The sequence below is a fragment of the Tasmannia lanceolata genome, unplaced genomic scaffold (genome assembly GCF_043159265.1).
Source record: "Tasmannia lanceolata isolate RefF3 unplaced genomic scaffold, GAP_Taslan_0.1 ptg000008l, whole genome shotgun sequence".
NCBI classification, from domain to species: domain Eukaryota; kingdom Viridiplantae; phylum Streptophyta; class Magnoliopsida; order Canellales; family Winteraceae; genus Tasmannia; species Tasmannia lanceolata.
Window position 1 is genome coordinate 7,056,997 of NW_027518685.1, and position 18,808 is coordinate 7,075,804.

Genomic DNA, 18,808 nt, shown 5'->3' on the forward strand with positions numbered 1-18,808 from the left:
TTACTTTGGCATGACGGAAGCTACAAAGACTCACTTTTTAGTAGATTTTGTCTTATTCATTTAAGGCCTTAGATAGACCCGGCAAACGGGTAACCCACACGGGTAGTTTTACCCGTGATTTCAACGGGTAGGCTTTCATCAACCTGGACCCAACCCGGCCCGGCCGGGTAGACTTGCAGGTAACCCAGCAATAAATTCACGCCCTTCTATTTTAATATTCATCTCTCTAATTTTCAAAGTGGACTGTTCAGCCCACACCATATGATGATCTAAACCGTCCATTTGATGGGTCACAATGTAAATAGGTTGTACCCCAAAAATCATTTATGTTGAATGATCCTAGCCCTCCGATCTATAGAGGTTTGATTATACAATTTATATGGAGTTCCTCTATACCTCTATAGATCGGAGGGCTCGGATCATCCTACGGGAATTATTTTTGGGGCACAGCCTATTTACATTGTGACCCATCAAATGGACGGTTTAGATCATCATATGGTGTGGGCTGAACAGTCCATTTTGAAAAATAGAGGGTGATATTGTTAAAGGAATAGGGACTGTTCATTTATACTCTATTATTTGGTTAGCCAGGGTAAACCGGCCTGACCCGGCCCGCTGGTCACAGGTACGGGTACAAATTCGACGGGTCGGGAGATTGGTACCCGTACCTGCGGATTTGGTTACGGTCCGGGTGTACCCACGGGTACGGGTACTGTTTCGCCGGGTCTAGATTTAGATATAAAGCCACGATTGAAGGAACTGCGACTTTGGAGGCCCACATTTGTAATTCTGATAGGGCGATGATATTTTCAACCCCTGCATTAAGCATGCACCCCGTTATAACGTAACCTGAAGTTAAAAAGCGATAAAGTTGCCCACCTTCCACGTCATAAGGGAAGCGTGCATGTAATGCAAGTAAGGGTGTCAATTTTGGCTCGGGCTCGGAAGCTCGGCTCGAATCCTTAACGAGCCGAGCCGAGCCGGCTGGCCAGGCTCGTTAAGCTTAACGAGCCGAGCCCGAGTTAGGCCAGGCTCGGCTCATTAAGGCTCGTTAAGAATTTAATATATTTAAATATATATATATATATTATATTAATATATACACTAAAAGGGTTGTCCAGGGAGTGAAAGGGGGAGGCAAAATATGTCACTTCTTTTTTGGAACCCCATTTGTTACTTGGACCACCCCCCGTAGTGTAAAAAGGGTAGTAAAAAAACACTAGATAGGGCTGTCCAGGGAAGATGAGGGGTGTGAAATTAATATAATTCGAGCTCGATAAGGCTCGTGAGTCTGGTTCGAGCCCGAGCCGAGCTTTTGAGCTTAACGAGCCGAGCCGAGCCTGGCCAAGCTCGGCTCGTTTACACCCCTAAATGCAAGGGGAGTGGAAATATCATCTCCCTTCAGATAAAGTGGAAAGCACAATTAGTCTCAAATTAACAGTCGTAGATGCGTCCAACACACAAACCACCAGTATACTCCTAATCTACGAAATATGTCGAGCATCTTTTATCTCCCAAAATTTACAGAAGAAAAATCTATTTGGAAATGGAGCCCCTCTCTCACCAAAAAGGCCATAATTTTTCTTCTCGATTTCTTATTAGGTTACGCAATTATTGCTAGCCCTACGAGACCCTACCATTAGGATAGATAGGTTGTTACTATCTCCTACAAGAACATGGACATGAGAGTGCCCGGGCTCCCAAGCTATGCAAAAGGATGGAAATATAGATACATTCCAAGAAGATAAAATTGCATACACGAATGCGAAAGTAAATTTTACTTTAGACAAATGATAGTAGAGATCATTGTTGCAAGGAATTTGGAATACTCCTCTCTTCCCGTTCTCATTTTTCAATGTGGGACAAGAGATCACTAAAAACTCATAGATGAAGGGAAATTCAAAGTAATTTTGAATTACCATGCACCTTTTCCTTAAGAATCAAGGAAAAGTCAATGACCACAAGGGCAATCATGGTGAAACTTGTGCTCCTCACCATATCTTAATCACGACAGAATTGTGATCTCTGGTTCATCTAAGAAAAATGTACAGTAAAAATTAAAAATATCACTTAAAAACGGGATTGCCTCACATCAAAGGCACATGTCTTAGGGGTGTAACTCGGGTCGGGTTCAACCCGAAAAAAAAAATGTCAGGTCGGGTTGGGTTGAGTTTGGGTCTGGTTTGGGATTAGAGCTTGGAAAACCCGACCCGAGTGAAACCAAATATTTTTTTTATCATTTTTTTAGTAAGCTTAGAAACTTGGGTTGGGTCGGGTTGAACTCAGGTCTGGTTTGGATTTGGGTTAGCCTCATCCCGACCCGAGTTGCACCCCTAACATGTCTCACATCAAAGGAACACGTGATGACTATAAAATCATATTATCTCAATATCCGGTCGAGAGCCTGTAAGCAACACATGAGCTTATACCTGTTTTTGGCCTCTTGATTTACCCTGGTGTGCTGACCAGTTGGTCAGTGTGAGTGGTGCGTATGTGGTCTGTTTTCTACACATGCCAATTTTATAAAAAAGCCTAAAATTCAATTCTAGGAGTAGTAGACCGATTTTTTTGTCTCCTATAATTGGATTTCAGGCGATTAATGAGAAGAGGGGAATGGCATTTCTTTCTTTGGCTCTAATACCTTTCGCAGACGAAAAAAGACATTTCTAAATAGAATTTCACTTCACAACATAATCGGAAACAAAAAGAAAAAAGAAAGAGCTTTCCTCGGTTGCCCTTCCTAGCTAACAAATGCGTCCTTCTAGGATTCCACCAACTCAACTCAAAGGCTTTGGTTGGCCCCAATCTATGCTTGGGCTTGCGTGGAAACCGTGAGACTAATCCATCAAAACATGAGTTAAAATGGTGGACCCCACCCGATGCATAGGTTTGAGTTGAGTTTGTAAGACCCACCCTATCAAAATTTGGTAATTTTACAAGGTTATTTGGGTGATGATATTTTCACCCCCTCTGCATTACTTGCAGCTCCCTTATAACGTGATTTGACATAAAGTTGCCCACTTTTCACGTCAAATCAGGTTATAAGGGGAGCGTGCATGTAATACAGGGGAGTGAAAATATCATGTCCCGGTTATTTTCATCTTTTCTTATATAAGGGTATTTTTGTCTTTTGTGAGTTTAAAAAAAGGGAAAATTACATTTACACCCCCTCTAGTTTCTGACACATCCACTTCCACCCCTATAGTTTAAAACGTGACAAATACACCCCTGTAGTTTCAATTTGTATAAGATAGGCCCCCTCAGTTGAAGGTTCGTCCATAGATTGAAGCGTTAGGATGATCCGATGGAGCTGATTTTTTGGGCACACCCTATCTATGTCAGGGCCCATCAAATGAACGCTTTGGATCATCCAAACAATGTGGGCCCACATTATTTGGATGATTTTTTGGTCGTGTTTGGATTCGGGTATGGGCCCACATTATTTGGATGATCCAAAGCGTTCATTTGATGGGTCCTGACATAGATAGGGTGTGCCCAAAAAATCAGCTCCATCAGATCATCCTAACCCTTCAATCTGTGGACGAACCGTCAACTGAGGGGGCCTACCTTATACAAATTGAAACTACAGGGGTGTATTTGTCACGTTTTAAACTATAGGGGTAGAAGTGGATGTGTCAGAAACTAGAGGGGGTGTAAATGTAATTTTCCCTTAAAAAAAATATAACAAGTGTATTTTGGTCAGAAATTGAAGGCATGACCTCATTTTCAGAATTCTCTCAAATGTGATGGCTCTATTTGCAAATGTCAAACAAGAAGACTGTTTTTGCAAATGAAGCAAAGTAGAAAACTTGGTGTAGACTTCTTTAGCAACTTTGTGCTGGGTATCCCAAAAGATAAGGAATTACAAGTTGCACAATTGTAGATTGGAAAGTATGAGTTGGGTGTACTGATGCTATATTAGCCATGATCTTTTTTTTTATGGGTAATTAGCCATGGTCTTGTATATTAGGAAAGTGTAATTTACACTTGCCTAAAGTCCAAAGATATTATTCCTACAGCAAGGGATTGTATGATGTTAATTTTATAAAGCTTTGTATATTAATTCTTCTCTTTGGAGAGAGTGCAACGACATACACAGAAACAAATACATTACTTTGTTTTACAGCAAAAACCTCATAAAAAATTTCAGCTGAGGAAACTTGAAAACCAAGAAAACTTGGTTTAGATTTTCTGTCTATAAAATGATATATTTGCCATTTTTTTCACTTTACTTGGGATAGTCCCTCCAGTGTAAAAGACTATTCGTAAATAAGCTAGAGGGGCTGTCCCGGATAAAAAAAAATGGGGCGAATATATCACTTCCCTTCAGTTATATATATATATATATATATATATATATATATATATATATATATATATATATATATATATATATACTAGTAAAACAACCCGTGCGATGCACGGGGCGGCGAAGAAAAATTAAATGAATAATAAAAAGATGCCCTAAGATGATTTAAAAAGTATAGCATAAATTGCTGATATATTTGATTACCCAGGTGTAAAGTGTAGTCGTAGTTTCAAAGTATTGGATATGAGGTTTCAAAAGGCAAGAGAGAAATGAAATGATAAGTTTGATTAATTTAATCTGTCAGAAACTACATTGGAATAACCTATATTGAAGTACTGTATCTCAACACTAAAGAAGAATTGGTGAAACTAATGCAAAAAGAATTTAGTCAAACACAAAGAAATAAAAAAACTGAAAATCAATGGAAAGAAACGGTATTTTACAAAACGAAAGCATTTTAAGGTTTAAAATAGAAGAAAAGAAATTAAAAAAAAAAACTGAAAAGCAATGGAAAAGCAGAAATTCTAATCTAATCCTAATTTAAGTTAACACATATAGCATTACGCATTCTTCAACTTCAAAAAAACATGGTGGTTACTAAAAGAGAGAAAACAACCAAACATGGTCAGAGGAAAAAAAAATTAATAACTCTGTTAGGAAAGTTTTTGACGGAAAAATAAAAAAACTAAGAAGGCAGAAACAACAACAAAAATGTAGAGAGCATGGATTAAAAAAATGCATGAAGGTAAGAGTAAAATTAGGGAGCCAGGAACAACGAAAATAACAGAGTCAGACACCAAAAAATTTAATAACTCTGTTAGGAAAGTTTTTGAGGGGAAAATCAAGAAATTAAGAAGGCAGAATACTTAAAACAAAAATGTAGAGAGGATGGATTAAAAAGAAGTATAAAATTAGACGGGAAAATTAAGAAGGCAGAATACTTAAAATTTAATAACTCTGTTAGGAAAGTTTTTGACCGGAAAATCAAGAAATTAAGAAGGCAGAATACTTAAAACAAAAAAGTAGAGAGCATGGATTAAAAATAAGTATAAAATTAGACGGGAAAATAACAGAGTCAGACACCAAAAAATAACAGAAAGCAGAAACAACAACAAAAATGTAGAGAGCATGGATTAAAAAAATGCATGAAGGTAAGAGTAAAATTAGGTAGCCAGGAACAACGAAAATAACAGAGTCAGACACCAAAAAATTTAATAACTCTTTTGTATTTTTTTTTATTTTTTTGAAAGTGAACCTACTGTTTGTCCTCGGAAAAAAATACATGATTCTTCCAATCCCAATGAAATTCCATTAAATATATAGGATTACTGCATATCAAAAAATCATTTGTCGAGATGAATAAGTAGAACAAAGTAGAAGGAAGGAGGATACAAAGACCCACTCTAATCTTTTCATCCTTCAGAACTTGAAGGATAAATTCATAAACAGAGAAATTCAGAAGAGAAAAAATAAAATAAACATATAGGAGTCTGTCCTTTTTACCTCATAAGGCATGTCATCTATTCCCAACCACATATCTGTGTTGACAAAAATTCTCCATAAAAGGCCAAAAATTCTAATATGGCAACATCCTCATGCACCACCATACGGAAGTCAGATTCCAGTTCATATAGAATGGTATTAGAACTCTTTATTCAGAAAAAATAAAATGACAGAGCACTAAAAAGCAGAGGCAATTAGTATTATAATATGGTTATGCAGGCACGACAAAGAGCCACATTTGTATCCAGTAAATCAGTTTTAGACACAATCAATTCTGAATATCCCAAACGAACATGGCCTTAATTATGATTTCATTGAACTATTTAAAAAAAAACCAATAAGATCAGATACATAGCTTAGCTTAATAATCTAAACAACATTTAAAGACCTGAGTTTCCAAATTTACCTAATAAGATAGATGTTGTAAGTTGCACTCCTCATTTCTGCTATTGTTGACGGAGGGGATGGTTCTACGCCCTCTCTCCTTAATTGAGGATATATATATATATATATATATATATATATATATATATATATATATATATATATATATATATATAGAAATCAAACATGGACGTGTATATCTCATAGCATTTCTCTTCTGCTGATATCTGTAGTAGGTGGGGAAAAGGAGAATATCTGTAGTCGGTGGGAAAAAGGAGAAGATTAGAAATCAAACATGGACGTGTAGAGAAATGTGGATTGTTCTCCAAGGTATGTTTCTCACAAGCACTAATAGATGCATGAAGACCCAAAAAACACTTTGCTACGCAACAACATGAAAAGGTAAGAGGACAAAATGAACAAATAAAGCAATAAGGGTTGAGTACAATATGTGTGCCTCACATCGTGATCTGACCTAAAGTTGAAGGCCATAGTAATCTTCTTTCTGTAAGGCAGGGTGTAAGTGTGTAACCCATGAACTGAAGGTCATGACAGAGCAAGTCCAATTGTGCCAATTAAACTGATGAAAGTTCTTCTGGATTGAGATAGAGGATCTCGAAATCCCCTGAAGAACATGATGAAGCATTGATGGCAAGTTCACAACAATGACCTCCAATCTATAAAACATGAAAAATATTTGTATTTCAACTCCAAACTTGGGATTACATAGATATAGAAACTAATTCGTATGTAAAAGAAACACTTAGTTCCAATAACACTTATTGGATTGAGATAGAGGATTTGAAAAAAAAAACTTAAAAAACATAGGTCAAGCATTGATGGTGAGTGTCACATGATACACAACAAAGAGGCATGAAATGGAAGTGTCTCATGGCATATGCATTACGTTAATATTGTGTTCTTGTAAAGATCAAAGTTATCTAGAGGAAAATGAAAAAAAGTTTAGCTTAAATAAGAACTGAATCCAATTATCAGTTATGTACTCATAATCAGTTTTGAAAATGCATTTTTTTAACCTTAGGAAGGTAATGAGAGATTTAGCCAGAGAAGGAAACACCAAAAAATCCCCTAGTTCATTGACAACCTAGATAACTCAGTAATGTAACCAACCAAATCAGTGGGAAGCTAATCCACGCTTTCATGAATCCAAAATTCCCCTATATTCTTGTTACCATTTGCGAAAAAAAAAATCAAAATATAAGTAAGGGTATTTGCTAACAAACTGGAAAGTTGGATCATAAAATGATCTAGAGATTTTATTCCATATGAATAAAATGTTCTAGAGATTTTATTCCATAAGATATATACAAAACTGATTACCATTACAAAAGCTGAAATGTGAACACTAAAGGAAAACAGAGAAAACACCTGAATATAAGAAAATGGGATTTATTTTCAATGCAAATTGGTAAATTGGCAACCATAAACATTTATTTCTAGAACTCAAAGATCCTCACAGAACATTGAACGAAAATGGGGCAGAACTTGATAAGACATTAAAATTTTAGAACTCAAAGATCCTCAAAGAACATTGAAAAACTTCGGGAAGATGGGGTAAAACTTCCGAAGACACTAAAAAGAAAAAAACTGAAAAAGCTCTCTGATATAATGATATAACAAAAAAGAAGAAGAATAGAAACAGATGAAAATATATGAAGTGTACATACCAATTGGCCATAAAATATAGAAAAAATGAAAAAAAAAACATAAAACTAAAAACGAAAATAAGCTTTTGTGGAAAAGTTTGGAAAGGAAAAATCTTTTGGCCATAAATTCCGCTCCTTTTCTACGCATGTAAAAGATAATTGCAAGCAACCCTAATGAAATTTTATTTAAAGAGGCTTACAAATCAACCATAATCATATCATTTCACTCTAATCGTTGAAATATAAAAAAACACGAAATTTTTTTCCATCAGACATTTTTTTCTTGCAATCCAAACAGGGCCTTAGTGAAATACCGTTTGGGTGCCTTACCAAGGAGCAGAAATCCAACGCCCATCTCCTGTGTAAGGTTCATGAGAGAGAGAGACAGAGATAGGGTTTAGGGAGGCGTGGTTTCAGCTGGAAGAGAGAGACAGATTGCAGAAAATGTAAATACTAATGCTGATATCTGTAAGTAGGTGGGAAAATATCTGTAGCAGGTGGGACGTGAATATCTATGCCTGAATTGGATAATATCTGTAGTAGGTGGGAGGTGGGAAAAAAGGAGATTCAGGAATAGACCATTTTACCCTTGACTGTAATATGGATGAACTATAAGATTCAAAGGATTCAAGGGCTAGATGGTAAATAAATGAAACATGGACGTGTAAATCTCACAGAATTTTGGAAATATTCAAAAAAATCTCTAATTTCTCTTCTGCTATAATATATATATATATATATATATATATATATATATATATATATATATATATATATATATATATAGAGAGAGAGAGAGAGAGAGAGAGAGAGAGGAAATGGTTTGTGTGCAGCTGCACGTATAGCTTATCTGTGCATGGCTGCCACAAACCATGGGGGGCCACATTTTTGGAGGGATCCAAAGCAGTCGTTTGGAAGGCCCTTCCATGGATAGGGTGTGTACCAAAAATCAGCCCAATAGGATCATCATAACCCAATAATTGGAGGGGAAAATGGGCAGACACTGTTTCTGCCCATTTTTTCCCTCCACAAATGGCAGGGTTAGGATGATCCTATAGGGCTGATTTTTGGTACACACCCTATCCATGGAAGGGGCTTCTAAATGTATACTTTAGATCCCTCCAAAAATGTGGCCCCCCATGGTTTGTGGCAGCCATGCACAGATAAGCTATCTATGCAGCTGCACACAAACCATTTCCTCATATATATATATATATATATAAGTAATTGGGGTTAGGCAAGACCCCGACCAGATGCATTAAAATAAGGAAATGTACAAGAGTTAAGGAGGCTCAAAGGCTAGCAAAAAGGGAACAAGCTCCAGCAATACAAAAGCCAATAAATCAAAAGAGCAGCAAAATAATAGCTAACATTGTGGTCTATGAGCCTGACTACCTCAGAAGAGGAGAACAAGCTAGGCAGCAAGTACACAATGAAACAGGAGAGCCACAACATTATTTTCGAGGGTAAATGACTCCTAGGGAATCTTCCACAGCAATGTCAAGGAGGTGTTTAGGAAGAAGATGCACATGAATATTCTCCCCCTTGACCGGGCAATCTATCTTGGAAAGGAAGTCAGCACCACGGTTGGCTTCTCTCCAAACATGTGAAACTTCCCAGTGCTCCATAGTGGATAACAGGGATTGAATGTTGTAGAGAGTCTGCAACTTTTTATAAGGGCACTCTGATTTGCCATTAATGATATCGACCGCTAACAGGGAATCAGATTCAATCCACACACTATGCAGGTTGTGAGTTATGACAAGCTTTAAACCATAATGTATGGCTTCTAACTCAAGTTCCTGGATGAGACCATGGTTTAAAATTTCAGTTTCAGTACCAGTTTCGGACCCTGAAATTTCGAAAATTTGAAATTTCGGTCGAAATCTGGCACAAAATTCGAAACTAATATTTTATTCAATATTAAATTTCGGTCAAAATTTTGGTGAAATATTAAATTAATTAAAAAAAAACAGATTTTTGGGTCAAATTTCGGAAAAACCGAAATTTTGGCCGAAATAAAACACCGTTTCAGGTTTTATTGATTTCGGTGTCGGTAATTTCGGATGTTGGTCGAAATTTAAAACCATGGATGGGACTAGGATCAGAATTAATGGAGAAAGCAGTTGTAATCTTATCGGAGCCTTCTCTAATTAATCCTCCTAAACCTCCCTCATCATCAGAAAGAGATGCGTCTGTGTTAAGCTTAGCAATGTGGGTGGCTGGAGGGACCCAAGAACAGAACTTAGCTGGTTTTGTGGCATTGAAACAGGAGAGGTGAAGATTACTAGCTAGGCATTTCCCTCTGAAAGATGGAGTTTCATCAAGATGGAGGTGGATACATCTGGTTCTAATGGAGAAGAGAATATAAGAGAGAATACTCTGCTTGTGAGTGGATTTCAATTCTTGAATTCGAGAATTCTTTTCAAGCCATATATGGTAAATGGCTACACTGAAAGCAATTCTGAGAGCGGTAGCAGCTTGTAGTTTGCAGCTTACCTTTGAAGTTATTCCTTATCCAGTCCTCTTCATCTTTCAGGGATTTAAAGGGTTTTCGACGGATGGAGAATCTCCAAAGCACGGATCTCCATATCCAGGCTGAGAATGAGCATTGGAAGAACAAGTGATCAGTGCTTTCATTAAGTTATTCCTTATCCGGTCCTCTTCATCCTTCAGTTGTATATTGATTATTATCAAAACATGGGAGTGCAGATGAGAAAACGGTTCCTACACACTTGTGTAGATAAGTTATCTACACACTTGCTTAAAATACAATGGGGGCCCACATTATTTGGGTGATCCAAACCATTCATTTTAAAGGCCCTCGCATAGATAGGGTGTTCACAAAAAATCAGATCCGTAGGATATTCCAAACCATTCAAATTGTGGAGGCAAAAAATGGACTAATTTGTGAAGGTTTAAAGACGTCCATTTTACCTTCACAAAACGTAGGGTTGTCATCATCCTATGGATCTGATTTTTTGTGGTCGCCCTATTTATGTGAGGGCCTTTAAATGAATGGTTTGGATCACCCAAACAATGTGGGCCCCCACTGTATTTTACGCTAGTGTGTAGATAACTTATCTAAACAAGTGTGCAGGAATCGCTCTCTCGAGTCGCGATACCGTTTTCCTGAACTTCTTTTTGATTAATGTCCAATCCATTAAACACTGACCCCACTAAATGGATGTCGAACTGTATTTGAAAGCTTTAAACACCTCTGTATATGGTACCAGAAACTGCCACGTCATATGATAACAAAGGTTGCCTCTTTTTCAGACACCCAATTAATTAATGTCATAGGCCGGACCCAACCACATGGCATCATATTCATCTGTGCTTGATTTTCATCCAGGTGGGCCCCCTTGAACGTACGCCAATTACACAACGAACTCCCACGAGAAAGTGTTGTCCACATCACAACGTAAAAGCTGCCACACGTGTGTCATTCCGTAATATGATTGGTATCCAAGGAAAGGAGGAAATGCCATCCGTCTTCTCTGAACTTTTTTACTTCTCAAATCCCAATAAAAAGTAATTAGGAACGTGGGATTTAGATATCGATGGTGGATCACCTTGACACGCATCACTGATCTAAACCGTTGATATTCTGTGCCATCGTAGGGTTCGTATGTGAACGATTAGGCCAACATGACACTCTGGATCAGCGGTGACGATCGAGCGTAGGGTCATAAGGGGACATATATGGGCAATCAAGACCACAATGGTAGTGGTCATTTTTTTTTTCGTTTCATCATAAACATTGATAACTAGCTGCTACGATCAGCCCTTTACTAGTAGAAGACTATTAGTAGCCCGGGCGATGATATTTTCACCCCCTGCAGTGCGTCAAATCACGTTATAAGTGGGCGCATGCATACCGCAGGGGGTAAAAATATCATCTACCTAAACAAAGTGAAAATAAGAAGAGAAGTGTCATTATCAAAACAAGGGTGTACCAATATCCATCATCCTCTATTAATAGATAGTCGCGTCCAGTTGCGGGAAGGTCTTCCCGTATACATTAAGAAGAGGAGTGTCATTATCAAAATAGAAAGCATCCCTTTGGCTGTGTTGGTTTTAGTATGACAACCAATTGTGAGTCCCAAAAAACAACTATTGGTCAATTTTCTGCTCCTTTTAAGGGGATTTGCTAGGGACCATCACAAAAAGGGATTTCGCGCCGCATAGGCTCACTTTTCAACAGATTTTGTCTTATTTATAAGCCTATGGGGCTTCTCTCTCATGCAACATCGCCCTTGAAATGCCTTCTGCGATGGTCCCTAGGGAGTCTCCCTTTTAAAAAGATATTAGATCTTACTTTTGCCTTGGTTGCATGATCATATTCATTGATCCCAACCACCACTACAAGTCCAAACAAATGCCGTGGAGAACACCTTGATCTGATGATGCTAGGCCCTTGCCCCTTGATCCATCAAAATGTCTCGTTTAAGGTTCTACAAAAAAAGAGAGGAAGGGTCATCTCGTTTAAGGTTCTCACATAAAAGAAGGCAATGTGCCACTTAGAAGCCATAAATTGCCTTCTATCAATGACTGCAAAAGTGCCTTTCTGCATAGTCTTTGTCTTTCAATTTTGAGACGTCAAACTGGATAAGGATATTAATGGAAACGAGCCCACCCACCACTATAATTGGTGGATTTGCCCTAATCTCCATCCACCATTGAAACAATGACATTTGACAATGTGACCCGCGATCTTTTGTTGAAAGTAAATTTTGGGCCATCCTTTGTTTTAATCGTCATCTTCGACTGTTTATGTGGTCAGGACATGTTTGGCAATTAGGAAAAGTGAGAAGCTGAAATCGGGGCATTAAGGTAAGGGAAATGATTTCAGCACAACTATGTTTTGATACACGCGCTCATGTATCTTGTCTTTTAGAGTTTAATTGTCATGTAAGTGCTTCTTGGGAACCGTAAAAGCCCTTTTACAGCTCTTTAAATACTAAAAGACAAGAAACATGAGTGTCTTGTATCAAAACATGGTTGTGTTGAAATCATTTCCCTAAGGTAATGTTTGGCAATCAAAAAAAGGTTATTCAATGGAATATTGGTGGGCCTAATTGTGAGAGATGGGCGGAGAAACACGTAGAGGGAGCGACTTGGGGCGCAGTAGTGGAAAGAGCATAAGAAATGCTTAAAAAATGGTGAGAAGAAGTAAACTACTTAAAATTAGGCCTTTTTTTTTGGGAGTGATAAATCTACTCCCCAAATTGATAAATCGACTCCCCATGTGTCTTTCTCTATCCTCTAGGTTAGAGGGAGAAAGAGAGAGAGAGGAGAGAGATATAGCACATGGGGAGTCGATTTATCCATTTGGGGAGTCGATTTATCCCTGCCCTTTTTTGTTAAAATCTTATTTTCCTAGGAGGTTTTCAATTTTTCATGTTCCCCTCACAGCCACCACTCTCTCAAGTCTCTGTCTCCTTCCCATCTCTCACTGTCTCACAGCTGCCCCTACAAATATTCCATGGAATATATTTTTCGTGCTTGCTTAATATGCCCTGAACTACATGTATTTCATGCAGGTTAATAATCACCAAGTTTTGAGTCACAATAATATAACATTGTCAATGAGCTAATAAGGTAACATTGTGATTTAGAAGCCAAGGAAACATCAAAATGGACCAAAACGTGTATCAACAATAGGACCACTTAAACAGGAGGGTCCCATTCTCACAGGTAGCTCCAGCCTCCAGGACCACTATAGTACGGCGGGCCCACTCTTGTTTGTTGAAGCATCCACCTATGGTCCCCACCTCACCTTACACATTAATAATAGAAGTGTAGCGAGGTAGAGTTTGGGAAAATCCTGCGAACTATTTAAGTGGTCCACGTAAACAACAAAAATAAAAGCGTACAAAGGTATCAACTAAGCGGGTGACGTGTACCGTCCTTGAAGAAGACACGCGTCAATCATTCAATGGATTGGCGGAGAAAATGCTTCACGCCTGAGAAAAGCCATTAAAGTGTACCATAAAAAGTCACAATAGTCGCTCTCAAACCGGTTCGTGCGATGGAGAAAGAAAGACGTTTGGGTTTGGATTTGGACGGTTATGATTAGATCTCACTGATCGTCTTAGTTTCTGTAGCAGTAGTTTTGTAGTGGTTAGTTTGTTACCGTCCCTTCTCTTTTCTCTGTACTGGATGGGGGAAAAAGAGAGAATGGAGTTTCTTGTGGTCCTCACACGTTCTCCTCTTCTCTTTTCATCTTTCCTTCAGATTTTCTACCGTGCCTTTTTTTATTTTTTATTTCTCTACCTACTGTTTCTCTTCTTTCTCTCCAATTTCGCCCTCATGGAGAGAACTGAGGAGGTGAAAGAGAAGGCGAAAGAGGCGATGGAAGATGAAGCTGAAGAAGAAGAAGAAGAAGAAGATGAGAAGAGGAAGAGAATCGTGTCCGTTTCTCGTAAAGGATCGAACGGTGGAGGAAACAGCAGCCATGGTCACCTCTCTTCTCCGTCGTGTCAGGCCGATAAATGCGCGGCCGATCTCACCGACGCAAAGCGTTACCACCGCCGACACAAGGTCTGCGAGCACCACTCGAAATCTGCTGTCGTTGTTGTCTCCGGCCTCCGTCAACGTTTCTGCCAGCAATGCAGCAGGTAAAACCCTAAAAAAAAAAAATTTAAAATTTTCCCTAATTCCCCTCCAATTTAATAAAATCCTAAGTAAGCCAAAATCTTCCCCAATTCCCCTCCAATTTAACCTAACTTTCCGTTTCTGACAGGAATGTAGCAGGTAAAACCCTAAATAAACCAAAATCTTCCCCAATTCAACTCCAATTTAATAAAACCCTAAATAAGCAAAAATCTTCCCCAATTCCCCTCCAATTTTAACCTAACTTTCCGTTTCTTCCAGGAATGCAGCAGGTAAAACCCTAAATAAACCAAAATCTTCCGTAATTCCCCCCCAATTTAACAAAACCCTAAATAAGCGAAAATCTTCCCCGATTCCCCTCCAATTTAACCTAACTTTCCGTTTCTGCGAGCAATGCAGCAGGTATAACCCTAAATAAACCAAAATCTTTCCCAATTCCCCTCCAATTTGATAAAACCCTAAATAAACCAAAATCTTCTCCAACTTAACCTGATTTTTCATTTTTAGAACCTCCGTTAATTCACAATCTTGAGGAAATAACATTTGTTTTCCAACCAATTTCCTCAATTAGAGCTTTGTTTTCATTGTATTTCGTGTCAAGGTTCCATGAATTGACGGAATTCGACGAAGCGAAGAGGAGTTGCAGAAGGCGTTTGGCAGGACACAACGAGCGGCGAAGGAAGAGTTCTTCGGAATCTCAAGCGGAAGGCTCGGGCCGCAAGGAGAATCACTGTAGGCAGGCTGATCAGAGTGGGAGGATTCAGATATCGCCTCCGGGGAATTCCAGTTACAAACATTTCCAGATCAGATAAGATCTTACTGATTTCGATTCAAGCATGCTCTCTCTCTTCTGTCATCTAGTGGCTTCTTTTATCCTACTATTGGCATGGTGTTCTTGATGCCTCAATGTAATTTGAAGTGTTTGTATCTTAATTGTCTGTCAAACTTAGCAGCAGGGAATTGCTACCTGTCGCAGTAGTCATAGATTGTATGTGGGCTAATTTTTTCAAGAATTGTGTTTTAGGTACTTTTTCAGTGTATTTTGGTTTTTTTTCCTCATGTATTAAATCTTAAAACCTGTTGGAAACTGTGTGCCATTGAAAGATTACCATGAACTATGGTATTTTCTTTTCTTTTCTTTTTCATTATCTATTTTTATCGCGACATAAGTTAAGCAGATTGAACTTGTTTAATATTAACTTCAAGGAATATTGCAATATTTGAATTGAATGATATGATCCCAGGTATATAAAGTACTTATTTTTTACTGCTGTATTTCACTAGATGCTCTCTTCTCTCTTCTCTGATTTTATTGAGTGAACGTAGAAATTGGTGGATATGTTGTTCCTGATGATGAAAGGTATGCAGATGGATAGCATAGATCCTGCTTACCGTTTTGTCTTTGAAGATTTTCCCACTATCAGTGTCAACTCCATAGATTGAATTTCACAAATTTTGTCTGTTCCATCATTCTAATCAGGTTTATTGGTCTCTTGTATTATTCAAAACAAAAAATAAATAAATTTAATTGCTCTTTTGTTGGCTATTATTTTGCGTACTGTTTCAGTTATCTCAGAACAGTATTGCAGTTATTAATTTTTGGATTAGTAGTTTTAGGATAAAGAGGATGAAAGCTTTACTCTGTTGAAGCTTGTGATATTGAGTAATGGAACTTCAGTCCAACTTTGCTCCATTTATTTTAGATATGTAATGGACTGCGAATTCCTTTTATAGATTATACATGCACTACCGCACCACAGTCAACCTTTTTATCTTTTCCATTATGTTAGGTGAGGTGATTAATCAACTTTCTATCTTTTCCTTTGTTATAGGTGAGGTGATTTGCTTCTTTTTATCTTGCATCAAACTTTTGTTAGGTGAGGTGATTAATCAACCTTTTTATCTCTTCAATAATGTTAGGTGAGGTGATTAGCTTCTTTTTATCTTGCATCGAACTCTCACTCCATTCCTTCCATCCAAGAATATTCTTTCTCATAGCAGTCAAGCACCATCTATTTCAATTCCACTTACAACTATGTTGGAAATATATTTAGTGCTCTAAAAGTTATGTCACTCATGAGTGTTTTTGTCTCCCTTTGAGGCACATGTTTTTGCTTAATTTAAGCCCATTCCTCGTACCAATTTTATACTACTAGCTATCTTTAAGGAAAGAGCTAATCCATTTCTACTGATCAAGAATTGGCAACAACAGTACCCTAAATTGTCATTGCACCAGGTTTATATCCCGTCTGTGCTGTACACACTACATGCTAAGCATACTTGATGGAAAAGGATGTATTTTTTTCTTAAGAAGAAATGTATACATAAGTTGAAAATTGATGTATACAGATGTGTTTGATAATGCATTAGAAAGATAATGCATTAGAAACAGCATTATTTATTATGAAAATAAGTTTGTCACTGTTTCTTATCATTTTGTTTCCACATGCATGGATGAGAAGCCGGTACCTCCTTACAAAGTTGTAGCTTCCTCAAGATGGGTCTTCAGATTGAAACAGAGAAAAATCCTTGCCGATCATATGTATTACGTTAGGTTGTGCTACATGGAGGCTTCTCAGCAGTACAATACATGGGAGTAATCTCATTTGAAGCCAAAACTTGAAGGAACCAGAGCTGTATTTATGGAAACTTGAACTTCGACGTTAATAAAGTGCATACTCACACAGATAGGGGCTGATATTACCTCCCCTAAATTAACCGTTACTCCCCAATATTTGACTTTTCGGTCTACCAACCAGTTTGGCCAGTACTGATTCCCCCCTAACAGTAACTATTTAAAAAGAGGACATATCAATGCAGACAGTTCCTCCCCCTACCTTTCTTTTCAATCTTCTCCCTTTTCATTGCGTTGATCTTCCATTTATTCATGCATCCTTTTGTAATTGAGAAGTCCAAAACGTGTGCCTTCTTGATGTGGTCTTTTTTGTTGATCTAGTTTTTAGGTTACATCCTTGCTTATGGCTGTACCGTTCGCCTCTGTCAGTTCCTTGGGTAATCACTGATAACATTGCTCATACGAAGACAGAAAGGTCTTATCCTTATGTATATGTTTGTTTTTTTAATGGTGTCCTTGTGTATATGTTCTACTATCAAGAATCAACTACTGGATGATTCTGGAGGATGTAGACGGCTTGCTGATGCATGACTGTAGCTTGTGAAAAGAAAGGAAGGAAAAATATCTATTTTTTCATTTTTACTCCTAGGTAAATTCCCTTGGCTAACTGAAGGTGAAGTTTTTTGCACCTAAAGCAAGTTTCACAGCCAAAGAAAATCCTAGTTGACTCACTAACTACACTAATGACATTTCCTTCTTTTGTTAGGGGAACCTCATAAGCCTGAAGCAAAACTTCCTCTACAAACGTGAATTTTTTCGTTGTCTTCGTCCCATCTCTTTCCTTCATTGAGTCTCAACACACTTAACTCATCTCACTTATCACTCTCCATCTTGAATACCCTTACTTCCACTTCTCTCATTCATCGAGTCAGTATACAAGATGGCTGCTGATGCCGAGGTTAGAATTATCCTTGGTTCCACGGCTTGGTAGGTTGAGATTGGTTGATTAATCCATGCTTATCTATAGTGAGGCCACTGGTTGAACATTCTAATTCCCATAAATGGATCATGTGATCTGCCTATTAACTTCATTTGCCCCGACCTGTCCAAAGTATTGTGATAAGATTTCTCTATGAAAACATTATCTAACCCACCTTTGAACTTTTCATCTTCATTATTTCACTTCACCCACAATCTTTCCTGGGTAATATACATATAGTTATAGACACAGACAGGCACAAAACCTCAAATGGATTTCACAAGGTTGAAGGAAAACCTCTCTCTCTCTCTCTCTCTCTCTCTCTCTCTCTCATCCCTCATTTTCTACGGTCTTTCCTGCGCAGCTTAGATGGAGGGCGAAGAAGGCCTCCTTGCAGGGGGGGGGGGGGGGGGGGGGGGGGGTTGGTGGGAGTTTGCAAAACACCTTTTTAAAAATAACAGCTTGTCCTTCACCATCCTCACAATGTCCCTGCCATCACTGCCATAGCCTCCTTCACTTCCTCCTACATGTAATCAGTTTCTGCCCTCAATTTGTTTTATCAGTTAAATACCTACTTTCTAAAATCACCATGAAGGGAAACTTTCTTTACAATGTTTCTTTTTCCCCTTTATTGGAATTGCACATTTGGCACAGCAACGAAGGCTCATGTTTTCGTTTAACTTTGAACCTTCCTTGGTGCTCTCAGTTTTGCTAAAGTGTGTTAAAATTGCAAATGCTTTGTTTGATTATTTGCTTGTGTAAGTTTACTTTTC

The 18,808-nt window shown here is 38.1% G+C and overlaps 1 protein-coding gene across 1 annotated transcript; it reads left to right on the top strand.

Moving 5' to 3' along the window:
- Positions 1–14,020: 14,020 nt before the first annotated feature.
- LOC143884159 (squamosa promoter-binding-like protein 4) lies at positions 14,021–15,614 on the top strand. Its single transcript, XM_077387582.1, has 2 exons — positions 14,021–14,486; positions 15,083–15,614. The coding sequence occupies exons 1-2, from the start codon at positions 14,029–14,031 to the stop codon at positions 15,291–15,293; spliced, it is 669 nt and encodes a 222-aa protein (XP_077243697.1). The 5' UTR covers positions 14,021–14,028; the 3' UTR covers positions 15,294–15,614.
- The last annotated feature ends 3,194 nt before the right edge of the window (positions 15,615–18,808 follow it).

Excerpts from the sequence above, each read along its gene's own strand:
- LOC143884159 (XM_077387582.1), top strand. The coding sequence starts at position 14,029 with ATGGGGGAAAAAGAGAGAATGGAGTTTCTTGTGGTCCTCACACGTTCT. Across the intron at positions 14,487-15,082 it reads TTCTGCCAGCAATGCAGCAG|GTTCCATGAATTGACGGAAT; the intron begins GTAAAACCCTAA and ends TTTCGTGTCAAG.